The sequence below is a fragment of the Mesoplodon bidens genome (assembly GCF_964165515.1).
Source record: "Mesoplodon bidens genome assembly, chromosome: 3".
Lineage (NCBI taxonomy): Eukaryota > Metazoa > Chordata > Mammalia > Artiodactyla > Ziphiidae > Mesoplodon > Mesoplodon bidens.
In genome coordinates, this window is record NC_138178.1 from 178,391,450 (window position 1) to 178,405,980 (window position 14,531).

General features: G+C 65.9%; 1 protein-coding gene across 7 annotated transcripts in view; it reads right to left on the bottom strand.

The window, feature by feature from the left end:
- The window catches only part of AHNAK2 (AHNAK nucleoprotein 2), a 30,698-nt gene extending 22,188 nt beyond the window's left edge, over positions 1 to 8,510 (bottom strand). For 6 of the 7 annotated variants that reach the window (XM_081230346.1, XM_081230347.1, XM_081230348.1 and 3 more), the window contains exon 1: positions 8,323 to 8,510. In XM_081230346.1, the coding sequence (XP_081086472.1) occupies positions 8,323 to 8,377 (55 nt within the window). In that variant the 5' untranslated portion in view covers positions 8,378 to 8,510. Of the gene's footprint in view, positions 1 to 828; positions 905 to 8,322 lie in introns of those variants that run through there. The other variant, XM_081230350.1, reaches the window with a different exon arrangement.
- Positions 8,511 to 14,531: the final 6,021 nt, after the last annotated feature.

A 14,531-nucleotide genomic window follows, 5' to 3' on the forward strand; every position in this document is an offset into this window, starting at 1 on the left:
CTCTGTCCTTTCCACATGCAGTTTCCTCCGCCATCTCACGGTCCAGCTTGGCCACCCTGTCATCATCTCTGGCCACTGCCTGGTCCCTGGTCCCTAGAACAGTCTCACAAACGTTCAGAGCCCGGCACCTAGTAGGTGCATGCTAGTGCTGGGCATAGGTGGGCAGAGGAAGGGAAGGTGAGTCCCGCCCAGCCTGAGGGTGCAGCGGGGTCTCGAGGGCTGGGAGGGGCAGCAGGTGGGCCTGGCGCTTCTCCTCCTGCACCTGGAGACACCGAGACCTGAAGCAGGCACGCCAGTCCACCACCTCCATGGGCCCGGCAGCCGAAAGGAGCGTCCCCACCTCCTGTCCACCCCAACAGGACCAGCGGGCCCGAGTCTCTTTCTGGGCTGAAAGGCCAGCACCTAGATGCCCAGCACGGTGTGACCCTGTGACAGGGTGGCCCACCACCACGGGCCCCCACCGCCCACCTGGCACCTGCAGGTAAGCGTGTCTGAAGCGCCCTCCCGCCACCCCCCAGGGTTCCCAGTGCACCAAACGGCCATCTTCTGAGGACCCCCTGCAGGCCACACGGTCCAGCCTTGGGGATCTGCCTGTCCTGGGACTGAAATGGCCACGCTGGTGCCCTTGGACACCCTCCAACATCGGCTGGAGCTGAAGCAGGGCAGAGTCAGGGAGATGCCCAGCCCGGCTCTGCCAGCCCCCACCCCTGTGCCCCCACCCTCCACCTGCTGGGTGGTGAGGTGATCAGGTGCCCCAGGGCTAAACCCAGGAAGAAGGCAGGGGACAGGGGGCACAGGGTGGGCACAGAAGACAGCGCAGCCGCTTACCGAGCCCGACGTCCTCCCAACGTGCCCCGAGGTGAAGATCCCAGGTTTGCAGCTCCCTCTGGCCGTCCTCCCACTCCTCCCCTCCACGGCCCCTCCCTCCACTGCCCCGCCCACAGGCCCCCTTCTCCGTGGGGCCCAGAGCCCGCCAAGCCCCCTTCGCCCTACCAGAGGGACTGGGCTGGTCCCCTTACAGGCCCCCGCCCCTCCCCCAGAGCGCCCCCCCAGGCCGAGCAGCTGACTGGGGGAAGAGACACCGCCCAGCTCGGGGTGGGTGAGTCACTGCCACCGCCCCGGTCCAATCCAGTCCTGCTGTGTGGACAGACTCAGATGTCACACAGGACCGTCCCGGCAGCCTGTGCACGAGCCTGGGACAGAGGCTGAGGGCTGTCGGGCTGGGGGTGCAGGGGAGGGGTGTGGAGGCATAGCCCAAGGTGGGGGTGGAGGCCCTTCCAGGAGGGACCCAGGATGGGCACAGGCTACTGCTCCCTCTGGAACTTCAGTGCTGCACGGCCCCTCAGGCTCTGCTGAGACCACTGCCGAGGGCACAGCCAGCCCCTTCCACAGCCAAGGCCACAAAGGCCAGAGCAGGGCCAGACCAAGCCTACCCATGGCCTGGGCCAGTGACGTTGGGGAAGGTGGCCTTGGCCACTGCCCCCCTGCCCATGCCCCTTGAGGGCAGCCTGACCCCGGCCACCCTCTAGCCCTCTCAGCCAAAACCCACCCCTCAAAGTTCCAGGGCATCTGATGAGCTGAGTGCGGTGGGTCCCCGGAAGCAGCAGTTTTAACCACCCCCTCCCCAGTCGTTGGATGTAAGTGGCAGCTGAGGAATATGGGCCCAACCCCCCCCCCGCCCCCAAGACCCCACCTGCCGGGCTGCCCCCTCCTGTCACCTCACCCTTCTGCCCCCAGGACTCCCAGCCCCTGCCCTGGGGGACCCCTGAGGGGGGCGGGAGAACGCGGATTCTGGCTCCAAGGCCCCTCCCAGCTCCAGGAGCCCGGCAGGCCCGGCTAGGCCCAGGCAGGCCCCCGGGCTGACCTATCTGCAGATCTGCTGCTGGTCCCGGGGCTGGGCTGCCCCGCCCTGCGCCTCACAGCCCCGTGGGGCGGGGCCCAGCTGGCTGCGGGCACCTGCATCCCACGGGCAGGTCGGAGCAGGCCGGCACAGCTGAGGGGCCCAGGCTGGGGTTCAAGGGCGGGGATGGGTCAGCCCGAACCTGCACCTACAGCCCCACCAGACGCACCAGGCCTGCAACAGTGGCCGCAGAGCTGAGGGCTCCTTGCGTAACTGAGGGCAACAGGCAGCGAAAGCGGCTGCCGGGAGGCCGGGCCCCCACCAGGACAGGGGAAGCCCGGAGCGGCCTGAGGTGGGGTGACAGCGGGGGAAGGCCCCTGGCCGCTCAGAGGGCTCCCGGGTAGGCAGGGGGCTCCACCAGCTCGAGGCAGCCGGCACTGCTGGGAAAACTGGGTGAGAGGCCTGAAGGAGGAAAAGCACCCAGGGCCCTCCCGGCCGGTCCCCCCTGAAAACCTAACGATCAGAAAAGACTCCAGTCACACTGAGACAGGAAACCGGCCAGGCCTGCTGGCCAGTGACCTCACCTACTCCACCGGCCCACACAGTTCTCACCTGGGAATTCTTAGTTTACTGCTCGACACCCCACCAGACTGTTACTGACACCCCCAAACCCCCCGACCCCGCCCCCGGGCAGGGCCGGGCCGGCTGACTCAGCTGGGAGGCTGGGGTAGATGCTGGCACGGAGCAGGGTCACCCCACCTCGTCCCCTCTGAGCCTGGGCGCTCCATCCCAATCAAGCCGTCCCCCATCCTCCTGAGCCCTGTCACCTCCCCTGCGGCCACCCACCGGGCCCTGGACCATTGGGACAGCCCTCCACCTCCTGCGGCCAGACACCCCCCGCCCACTGGCTGGAGGAGGCCTCAGCCACACTCTCCCCGACACCCTATGCTCCACCCCCGCCCCCCACAAGGCCTCTCCAGACTCCAACACCATCCCGCCCCGGCTCAGACCCTGGAATCCTCCCGCAGGAGGCCAGCGCCAGCAGCCCTTGCAGTGCTGTGCGCGGGCAGCTCCAGGGCGCCGGGAAGTGGCTGGGAAGGGAAGGAGTCAGCTGCTGGCACGGGGCTCTGGGCTGGGACCGCTGTGATCCGGTAGCGGCGAGTCAGGGGGCCACTCCTCACCCGCCCCTGGGCTGGCGTCAGCCCCGCAGGGAGCACCTGGCTCCCCAGCAGATAAGGGCTCTGGGTGAGGAGGCCCTGTCCGCCCACCTTGGCTCCCGGGGACCCCACCTGCCAGTCCCCTGGCTCCAGGCTGGTGCTGGGCCAGCTGAAGGGACGCTGGCCAGGGCAGCTGCTGAGCTGCCACACCTCCAGGCCTGGATGCAGGCGGCCCAGCACGTGTCCCCCGACCCCCGCTGCACCGGCAGCCGTAGCTCAGAGCCGCCTGGACTCCGGGCCTTGGAGTCACTGTGGGAAAGGGCGGGGCGGGGCCAGGGGCAGCTGATAGTGAATCAGCTGGCAAGGAGGTTGGGGGCAAGCGTGGCATTCTCAGGGGATGTGTCACGGAGGAGCCCGCAGGGGCTTCTGCCACCCAAGAGCAAGGCCTGCCGGGGCGGGGGTGTGGGGGGAGCCGCCTGGAGGGGTCCTGAAGTCAGGTGCCTGGTGGGAGGCCATCCTCTTCCCGCCTGGAAGGGTCTGGAAGCACTGGCAGCTCTTGGGAAACAAGGGCATCAGCCAGGGTCGGGGGAGGTGTAGGAGGGGCGGGGCACCCAGAGCCCAATGTAGGCAGCCCACGGTCTGACCCCCACCCTGGGGTGGGCAGCCAGCCAGAGGCTTGAGCCCCAAAGAAAGTAGCCTTGACCTGGCCCAGCGGGGCCTCACCTCCGGGGCCTCCAGCCCACGCAGACACCGGCACCTGGGTGGACCCTCCAGTGGACACGGGGCTGAGCGAGCCTGTCACCCCACTGTTGTGACAGGGAGGCCCAAATAAGGACCCCACCCCAGGTTTCCTGGCCCGCTCCTTTCTGAGCCTCGGCCGTCCTCTCGGCAATGGCCACCCACATCCGGTGCTGTGTCCGGGCAGGAGCCCATCTTGGACCTTCCCAGGACTCCTGGCAGTTCAACCAGCTAAGAAGGTGGAAAGCCTGCCTCTGCTGGCGGCTGGGAGCCACAGCTCCGCCTACCGCTCCACCAGCAGCCCTGGGCGCGACGCGCTGGCGAGTCTCTACCGCCAAGCTCTCTGGGGAGGGGCCCAACGCCGCCCCTCACCCTCAGGTACACACACTGGGTCCTCCGGCTCCCCGCAGGGCAGGAACCAGGCAAGCAGTGGGCACAGTGGGACGCCATCTCCCACCCTGCCCCAGCCCCTCAGGCCTCCTGGGCCCAGCTCCATCTCTCCATTTTAGAAAGTGCTTCTGACTATTAAATATTTATCCCAGCGAGGTGGACCTTTAGCTCCCAGCTGCCTGTGCCTCCAAAAAAGGAAAAACAAAGGGAAACCTGGAGGAAGAGGCAGGGCAGGCAGGCAGGGCCTAGAGGTGTCCCTGAAGGCACCCAGTGTGACCAGACTCCGGCCACAAGAGGCAGCTGCCCTTAGAATGGGGAGGGGGTTCAGGGGAGTGTGGCCAGCTCTCGTGTGTGTCCAGCTGAGGCTCCCCTTCCACCCTCCCCGCTCTCAGCCTCAGCTCCTCCGATGCCCCCTCCTCCGCCCTACTGGGCCTTATCCCTTCCCATGGGACCTGCCCTGAAACCCTCTGAGGCTCCCCGGCGCCCTTGGATCGTAGCCCTCCCTCCTAACAGCATGGTCCCTACCCCTCTCCACCCTTAACCCCCACCCCCACCCCCGCCCCCAGACCCACCCTGTTAAGCTACTTGCTGCTCCCCAGTCAACATTCTCTCCAGGCCTCTTGCACATGATGCCGCATCAGGCAGCCCTTCCTCCTGGAAGCCCTCCCTGACTTCCCTGTGCACCAAGGTGGCACTGATGGCAGAAGCCCCACCTGTCTCACCTTTGATGAATGAACACTGGTGAACCCCTGCCCCCCAATTTGTGAACATCTTAGGCCCAGGGCCCCTGGGATGCACAGATGGATGGGTGGGTGGACAGGCAACCCTACTTTGCATTAGCCCTAAGCATAGGGTCTGCCTCCTCCTGCCCCTGTCCAGGCAGAGGGCCAAGCTGGGGAAATCTGGGCTTTTCACCCCTGAAATGGGTGGCGGGGACCCCCAGATGGCCCATGCTCCACCCCACCTCCCTGGGGTTCTCCTCGATGGCACCTCCACTTCCCCACCCCCAGGCAAAGCAGCCCCAGGCTGAACCTGAAACACAGCCTTTCAGCAAAGGCAGTCACAAGAGAAGATACAGAGAGGGTTGGAGTCTGAAGGAAAGCAATCCAGGGGCTTCCTGGAAGAGGCAGCTCCTGGCTGGGCCCAGGATGAAAGAGACTGGCCAGAGGGAGAGAAGGCCGTGGCCTTCACAAGGGCAAGGCCATGATGAGCCCCAGGTGGAGTGGGCGCACAGGGGGAGGCAGGTGGTTTGGGGCACTGGACCCTCCTATCCACTCCTGGGCCCCACCCCGCTTCCTGAGGCTGGAGCTAGGCTATCCAGAGTGTTTCACCACAAAGAGAAGAAGTGGGATGTTGTCAGGAACACATATGCTATCCCCAGCGGTGGCTTTCAGAATCGTCCTCATTAAAGTGTCAGGAGGGTCAGTACTCCTGTCCAGGATGGCCTCTGAGGCCTCCTTCTCCGTGCCCGGCCTTGTGGGCGCCCTGCCTGGTGGAGCAGGGCAGCGCAGCATCGGGGCGTGCGGCATGGCTGCTCTGGCCCCTGTGGAGGCCAGAGAGGCTCCACTTTGGTTCGGGGCTCTGCGTCACTGCTCTGAAACTCAGTGTCCCTGTCTGCAAACTGGGGACACAGCCCTCCACCAGTGTGGACAACCCAGGCAAAGCCACCAGTTTGGACAGCTCACTGGAGCTGTCCCTTGGCCTCCCTGGCCACACAGCTCTACCTCTGTGCCCCGCCTGGGCCGTGAGCAGCCATGGTCACTCCTGTTCATAGGTTTGAGATCCAGCCCATAGCCCAGAGTCCGGGCCCGTGCAGAGGCCGCCGGCCCCGTTCAGAAGGGTGAGGCCGCCACAGGGGATGCCCGACATTGCACTGCTTTCGGGAGAGGCCCCAGTGTTGCCGTGGCCCCCTGCCAGGGAGAGACCACCCAGATACCCCTCATGGTGTCATCTGCTCCTGGGGCTCTCGGACCCTTGGGGGGGCTTCTCAGGGTGGGTGTGGGAGGGGGCTCAGGCCAAGCCAGGGGACTGAAGGTGCAGGGCAGAGGCCCAGCCTGGGAGCTGGGGGCTCCCCTATCAGTAGTCCAGCTGCCTAGGACCCAGCTCTGCCTGGGGAAGGAACCGGCTGCCCCTGGGATAGGAAAGGGGGGCCCACTCCAGGTGGAGTGGCGGTGCGCCCAGGCGGAGCAGGGGAAGGTCGCCTGGGAAGGCAGTAGTGGGGTGGGGGTGAGCGGGTGCTACTCAGACTGGCCAGGCACAGGGAGGCTAGGCGGATCCTGTGCTGGTGTGTTCCCAGCACAGCCACCAGGGGGCAGCCTCCGAGCGCAGGCTGGACCAGACATGGCTCCCTCCCCCGGGCCCCTGTCTGGGGCACCGACAGGATGTGGGAGGGGTCTTCAGAGGACCTGGAGGGGCTGGTCCAGGAGGGCCGGTGTGGGCTGGGCAGAAACACGAGGGGCGGGGAGGGCCTGCCCACCTCTGGCCTGCTAGGAGGGAATTGCAGCTGGAAAATGCCTGGACTGAATCCCCATGGCTCTTTATTAGGAGTGCATGTTCCCTGGCCTCCTCATAAGGATGGGGATGGCCTGGGAATCTGCATGTTGGACACAACCCCCCAGGGCCAGGCCTCCTGCCAACGCCCCATGAAAGCCACTGACCTTGTTCCCTAAGAGGGGATGGTTTTGCAGGCTGGACTCAAGGAGGAACTGCCCCAGAGGCCAGAGAACCACATGTCAGAGTCAGAATGAGGGCCTCAGCTTGGGAGGTGCTCCCAGCACAGGCCTCTGCAAGGCAGGAGGGTGGATAAGATGGCCCGAGTCCCTGCAGCTTGGGAGCCTCCAGGCGGCCGGTGAGTGAGGAGGCCGCTGTGGGACGCGAGGCAGGGCACGGCCCCAAGTCCTTTGGGCCCCGCTCCTCTCCCTGTGGTGCGGCAGATTCCCAGGGGTGTGGGCCACGCCCGCCAGTCAGGAGGAGGGGGCTGGGGACCCATCATTCTCCCGTTGGCTGTCCAGGGAGAATCGGGAGAATTGGGGTGCCTTGGGTTCCCACCTGGGCAAGGGAGGCCGAAACAGGAGGTCAGCTGGGCTTCAGTGCTAACCAGATGAATGGGCAACAGGAGGGACCATGGGGGCTCCTGCTGCAGCTGAAGGGGAGCCCCACCCCCTCTGCATCAGCAGTGCCATCATCATCGATCTCTGCTTTCCCCAGGCAGTGGGGTTCCGCCTGTGCTAATGCAGTGTGGCCCCAGCCCCCCTTGCTGGCAGCCGGCCAGGTGTCCTGGGTGTGGCCAGGCTGCGGCATTACTGACCCTGGGCTGGGAAGACTGTCCCTGCCCCACCCCACCCTGCCCTCCACGATGCTGAGACACCCAGGCCCTGGAACCAGGCCCAGTGCAGGGACAGACAGATGACAGACAGAGCACCTGGTTCTCATTCTGAGGCCAGAGGTGCAGAGGGAGGGGTCCTGCCCCATGGGCAACCTCCACCTACCCTTGCTCAGAGCTGGAGGACCCTGTGGCCTGAGCTCTGACCCCACTCAGGCCCCTCACCAAGCCCCAGACCTCAGCCACCACCTAGCCAGTGAGCCAGCACACAGCAGCCACACGCTGGACCCAGCCCAGCCCAGCCTAGCAGTCCTGGACCAAAGCCAACAACCCTAACTCCTGGTCCAGCCAGACTGCTCTCCCCAAAAGCAGATCAGAGGGCAGTCCTGGCGGCAGGTTCCCACCGCCTGGTGACCCACGGCAGTCAGGCCCCACTTACACGTGTGGCCCTCCCCAGGCGGCTGCCTCTAGGGACAGCACACGTCCCAGAGGGCTACAGCAGGGGTACAGTTGACAGAGAGGGAGAGACAGACAGGACAGTGAGTGACAGAGAGAGAGGCGAGGAGTGACAGAGTGGTAGAGACGAGTCAGCGACCCACAGAAACAAAGTGAGCGGCAGGGATGGAGAGGAGTGGGAGGCCGAGGGACAGGGACAGGTAAGAGACGAGACGCAGGAGGAGGGAGGCACAGACCCGAGCAGCCCCCGAGGCGCAGAAACGCGCTCGAGATCGCGGGCCGGTCCCAGAGGCTCCCCCACCCCGGCCGGCGCCGCAGCCCACCCGCACTGCGCGCCCCAGGACCCGCCCGGCGCGCGCGCCCCGCGCGGAGCCCACCCGCCCCGAGGGGAGCGGGCTGCAGGCGGGGAGGAGGCGCACCGCTGCCGGGGGCTCCGGGCCAGGTGGGCAGCACCATGTGGAAGCAGTCGCACATCTTGGCGGCCGGGCGGTGCTGGCCGGCGGCGGCCCGTCGCGTCCAGTCGCAGATCCCGGTTCCGCCGAGCGGGCGGCCAGTGGGGCGGGTGAGCACAGCGCTCTGCCTGCGCAGGCCTGCGATGCCGCTGGCTGCAGGCCGCGGACTGCGGGCGGAGCCCGCGCCCCCAACCCCGCCACCGCCAGGACCCCGCCCCGGCCAGCCCAGCCCGAGCCCAGCCACTGCGGAGCGAGCGCGGGCGGCGCCGCCGGCCTCATTCAGCCCATTGGCTGCTGCCCGCCAGGCCCCGCCCCCTAAGGGCCACGCCACGCCCCTGTCCAGCCGGGAACCGGCTTGACCCAGGCCCCGCCCACTAAGGCCCCGCCTCTCAGTCCCGACCCCGCCAACGTCCCACCTCCAGTCCGATCACCGGCACAGGCTCCGCGGCAGGCCCGCCCCGCCACTAGATTGGCCCCGCCCCGCGCCACAACAGAGTCCTGAGTGTTGACTTTGGACGCCTTCTCGGGGGAGGCCCGGGGCGGGGGCCCGGGGGCGGTCCCCGGACGCTGCGCCAGGACTCCCGGACTTGATCTGCGCGCCGCAGTCTTGCCTCCCACAGTCCAGAGACAAGACATTTCAGTCACAAGCTGGGGAGCGGGGCACCCTGGGCGAGGGCGTAGGGGCAGCGGGAGCCCAGGGAGGCCACGGCATGTGATCTGACCCCACTAGCCCGGTCCTGGGGGCTCCTGGTCTGGAGGCGTGCGCAGCGGGGTAGCATGCTGCCACGTGGGGGTGGGTGGGGAGGGGTCCTGGAAGGCTCCGGGCGGACAGTCTAAGCTCGGACTTAGGGAGTAGGGAACAGCGTTCTGGACCGAAGCAACGCAGTAGTGTGTGTGCAGAGGACGGACAGAGTAAGAGCGCTGGAAGTTAGGCTCAGTGGGGCTGGGGGCAGGGGGCACAGGGCTGACTACCAGGTGGCTGGGGGATGTCGCTAGGGTCGCAGTGCTGGAGGTCAGGAGCCCCGCAAGAGGGTGGGGGCTGGACCGAGGCAAGGTTGTGATGAGGGAGAAGGGTCCTGGATGTTCCGGAAGCTGGCAGAGGGGACTTGGAAGACCACTGGGGAGGTTTAGGGGCCACCCTGGGCTCCAGCTTGGGTGTCGTGCAGACGTGTGCAACGGGGCACGTCTGGGGGTGTGGGCAGGGAGTGGGGATGGCTGGGAGAGCTCTGTTTCCGAGGAAGTAGGGGGTTACCTGAGGCCCAGCCTGGCGTAGACCTGAGGAAGGGCCCCTTGGGGAGGGCGGGCCCTGCTGGGGTGGGCGTGAGGAGCTGGGGCCAGCACATTCCTGGGGGCTGCCCTGGAATGGTGCCGGTGGTGCTGGGGCAGATGAAACACACACAGACAACTTTTGCTGGGGCAGAAAGGGGCCAGGCTGAAACAGGAGGACCACACAGACACACAAACTTGACACAGACACAGAAACACGCATAGACACACACATGACACAGACACACAAACGTTTGTAGATGAGATGTCACACACGGGCACCAATACACAGACATAGGTCTACTTGGATATGTCCCCATGCACTCAGAGACAGGCACACACACGCACACACACACACAAATGCTTGGGAACATGCTCATACACATGCACCCACTCAGGCCCACGTGCCGGGATGTGCACACACACAGGATGCAGACACACACAGGTGCACACACAGAGCACACTACTTATTCCTGGGCTCACTCAGGGATATGCACAGCTGGCAGGGCCCAGGTGAGCCTGCCCAGCGGGACGACTCATGCCCGGCAGTTCCCGTTAGCTGGGCTGCAGCTGGGCAGCCTTCCAGCAGACAGTCAGACGGACAGACACTCACTGCCGGGAAGAGGCCCTGGCAGCCTCCCGTCTCTCGAGCCCATGGCATGACGGGGCACAGCCCTGTCCTTTGGGGGGGACACTGGGGCTTGGGTCTCACCCCTCCTGCCCTGGTGTCTTCTCTCAGGCCAGGCAGCATTGCCCTGGGGCCCGAGACCCTGCCCTGCTCTGTCCGGATGGGAATCAGTTACTTGTGGGCACAGGGAGAGAGCTGTATGTGTCCCTGGGTGCGTCTGGCGTCTGCTTGGGCCTGTCGGGGGTCTCAGCCTGCCTGTCCTCTGTGTGTGTGACTCTGGCCTTGTGGGCCTGGGAACAAGGGGCAGTCTGTGCAGTCAGCACAAGCTCTCTGTCCCCCTGCCCTATTAGGCATGTGAACTTGGATAAGTCGTGTGGATCCTGGGCCCCCATTCAGCTGAAGTGGCCTCACCCTGTGTGACATATCCTGATTGTCCAGCATGCTGCACACAGGGCTGTGGTGGCTCCTGTCAGCTCTGTGGGGAGGGGAGGATGGAGCTTTGGGTGGGGAGGCCAGGGGGCTGCCCCGCCTAGACAGAGGCCAGGAGGAGGGGGTCTCATGTGGCCACTGAGGGAGAGTGGAGTCGGGCACCGCTGGCCCCTCTGGGGGCAGTCCCTAGGCAATGGGGTGCTCCCTGGGAATCCTGGCCAGCCAGGGCCTGGGGGAGGCTGAGGCAGGGACCCTCCCTGGGGCCACTTCTGCCTTTGGGCTTGGTGAGGGTTGGGTGGGCTTACATTTTCCTGCTGGGGCCGAGTTCACTCTGCAGCCAGGGAGTTGACTCAGCACTGGCTCAGGGCCCCTGATTCAGGATGAGGGTAGGCAGGGACCGCCCCCCCCCCAAGCCAAGGGGTTGCCCCTTCCCCTCTGCTGTGTCCCCTGAGGCAGAGGGTCGGCCTCACCCCCTGTGCGCACCCTTATGTACCACCTGGGGCCCTGTAGGCCCATTTCATCTCTGGAAGGGTGTGGTCCCTCAGGCAGTGTATCCCACGGATGGCTGGCGACTGCAGCTGTGTAGAGGGAGGCTGCCCATGAGTCAGCCCCAGGCCAGCCAGGCTGGGCCCTGCCTCCTCCTACCAATCCCTCCTCCCACCCGCGGGGGCCTTGGAACCCCGGCCTGGCCCCAGGGTCACAGCGCCTGATGGGGAGAAGGCTGCCCGGGTAGGACCTGCGAGGCCCATCTGTGCCTGACCCCCGCCCTCCTTACCGCCCAGCCGAGGCCTGGCCAGGTGCCTGCCGCAGAGCCCTGCGCAGCCAGGAGCTCCTGCCGTCACACTCCGCTCCAGCCCCGTCCTGAGACAGACACCCCACTGGCGGAGGCCACAGCAGCTGGGCATGGCTCAGGAATAGCTGCCCCTCAAGAAGCATGGAGACGCGGGCTGACTCACAGCCACCCTTGGCACACACAAGGCCCCGCACCATTTCTGAGGGTCACCCCTGCGGGGGGCGGCCTGTGGGGGCTGTAAGCAGCCCGCGCTCTCTCCCGCTGGCCCGCACTTGCTCAACTCCCTCCCTAGGAGCACTGTGCCCGGGAGGCTGGCGCCACACCCCAGCCCTGGCCCGGCCCGCTGGTTGCGGGTCTCAGACTAGGTAGCCAGGTGCTGGGACTGGCGGTGCAGTGCACTGCTGGGGACAGGGTGAGGGGCCAGGGCTGCCGGCCGGCCGTAGCTCCTTAGGCCCCGCTCCTCAGCAGAGCCCCAGGCCTGCCCCACCCACCTGGCTGGCCGCTCTCGTGCCACTCCGGGCAGGCAGGGATGCCCAGAGCATCAATGATTGATGCCTCCTTGCAGCAGCCGCAGCAGTATAAGCAAAAATAGCTCTGCCACTGTCCCTGCCCTAGCCCAGCCCAGCTGGAGGGGCACACTAGGGTGGTGGGGGCACCAGGGACGTCCTCCACTGCCATCTGCCCTCCCACCCAGTCCTCTGCACAGAGGCGGGGGGAAGGGCTCCAGGTCTGCTGGCCCCCGCCTCTAACTGCCTCGCTCTCCCCCAAGCTGAGTGCCCACTCCAGGCCTGGGGACGGGTGTCCTCCTTGACTCACCCTAAGGACTCGGGGCTGAGGAGCGGACCAGCTAGGTGCTCCCTGGAGTGAGTGGCCCTCCCCATGGCTCATCAGGCGATGTGCAGAGTTGCTAGGATACCGTGGGGCTCCAGGCGGAGTGGCAGCCGGCCCCTTGTTCCTGAGACTGTGTCAGGAGAGGCTGGGCTGGGCAATGGCAGAGGAGAAGCTGCCCCCGCCCCCCGCACCGTTCAGCAGTGCTGGGGCGCAGGGCTGGGGCGCAGGGCTGGACCGAGGTGTCGACAGACGAGCAGCCTGGGAGGCCACGTAGGCTCGTTCTCCTCACCACACTGTGCCCAGCCTGCACAGCACCTCGGGGAGTCGTGGCTTGTGTCCCCTGCACCTCCACTTTAATGGGGACCTGCCCCCTCTGGCCAGTCTCCCCCAGCACGTGAAGCCTTTCAAACTTCAACAGCTGCCTGCCCTGCCCACCCGCCTGGAGGCCTGGCCCTCGGCTTCTGCCCCACGTCATGCCCAGAGCCCCCAGACGCCGGCCTGAGGAGCCAGGGGCCACGTGTCAGCTCCTTGGGCTTCTCCCACCCACTCCTGCATTGGGGGCACGGCCCCCAATGTCGGGGTCACCTCTGATGCCTCCTCTGAGTCTTGGTTCCCCCAACGCAGCACCTCCTTAGAGGCGTAGCCAGGGGTCAGCCAGGTGTAACCACACACACACACACACACACACACACACACACACACAGAGGCAGTGGCTTAAACCAACTCTCATTTATTCCCTTACAGTTCCGGGTGTTGGCAGGGCTGCATTCCTCCTGGGGATCTCTTTCAGGACAGATCCATGTCCTGGCCTTCTTCAGCTTCCGAGGCCACCTGCGCTCCTTGGTTGGTGGCCCTGAATCACTCTGACCTCTGCTTCCGTCCTGCCGTCTTCTCTCTCAGACTCTGACCCTCCCGCCTCCCTCTTGTAAGGACCCTTGTGATTACATCGAACTCAGTGGTGTAACCCGGGACCCTCTTCCCATCGTGAGAGGCGTAACTTGATCATCTCTGCAGAGTCCCTTCTGCCTTGTGAGACGTCAAATTCACAGGTCCTGGGGACCTGCAGCGGCTCCTGCGGGAGGCTTTATTCCGCTGCCGCCCACATAGTGCAGAGCGACCCACCGCGGGCCTGTGTCTTGTCGGGTCACCTCATTCTGTCCCCTGAGGGTCACAGTGCCGTCCTCACTCTTCACTGAGGTCCAGACAGCGTGTGGGGAGCTGCCGAGGGTCCGGAGAGCAGGCTCCAGCCCCAGCAACACTTCTCACTCAGGCCTTCGCGCCTGGGCGTCAGTTTCCTCACCGGATACGAAGACAACACCCCTCCTACCCCTTTCCAGCCCCTGGACTGTAAGGATGGCAAGGACAGTGAATGAGGGGGTCCGAGCAGTGGGTGGACAGCACGGGACCGCTCTCCCTGGGTGACGTCGAGGCAGGAGAGAGCCAGTGTCTGGTCACCTTCCTGCGGGGTCACCCCAGTGTCTGCCCAGCACTGGGCAGTCTGACTGCATTGCTCCAACACTGCATTGCTGGCCGCTGTGCCCCTCGGGAAGCAGGGGGCGGGGCAGATGGCTAAGGTCCGGGGTTCAGAGAACGATCTCATCTGGTAATTTTTAAAATTGAAATTTTCGGTAGCTTAGCTGCGAAGGACCATTGAGAGAGCGGGTGATTCATGCAAACCGGACAGGGCCCAGGGAGATCCCCAGGAGGTCCCAGGGTGGAGGAATCTGAGCATGAAGGTAGACTGGGAGACCACGTATGGATCAGGGCTTCAGCCGGGGCCTGATGGCCGCATCTGTGGAGGGCTGATTTAGGCAGATGGGGGAAGGCCTGGAGTGCCTGGGACGGGAGCTAGCAGGAGGGCAGGGCTAGCCCATGAGTGCCCCTTGCCCTGGGGCAGGTGGCGGCAGGAGGGGCTGGTGGTCCATGGCCCAGACTGGCCCTGCTCTGCCTTGGGGCTGGCTGGTGACCAGGCCGAGAATCAGGGCACTACATGGGACCCGAGAGGGAGGGGGTCGCGCCCCAGGTCCTGCCTGCCAAGAGGCCCACGCGTGGGAGTACTAGCTTCTGGAGATTCAGGATTTGACAAGACAGATGGCACAGCTTACACACATCCGCACTGCGGCGGGGCAGGGGCACGAGAGGGCATCCAGGGCGGCCCGGGTCGGGGGGCTGCAGCTGGCCGCCGGGGTTGGGGGGATGGACGTCGGCGGCAGCAAGCGCCTGCTCACT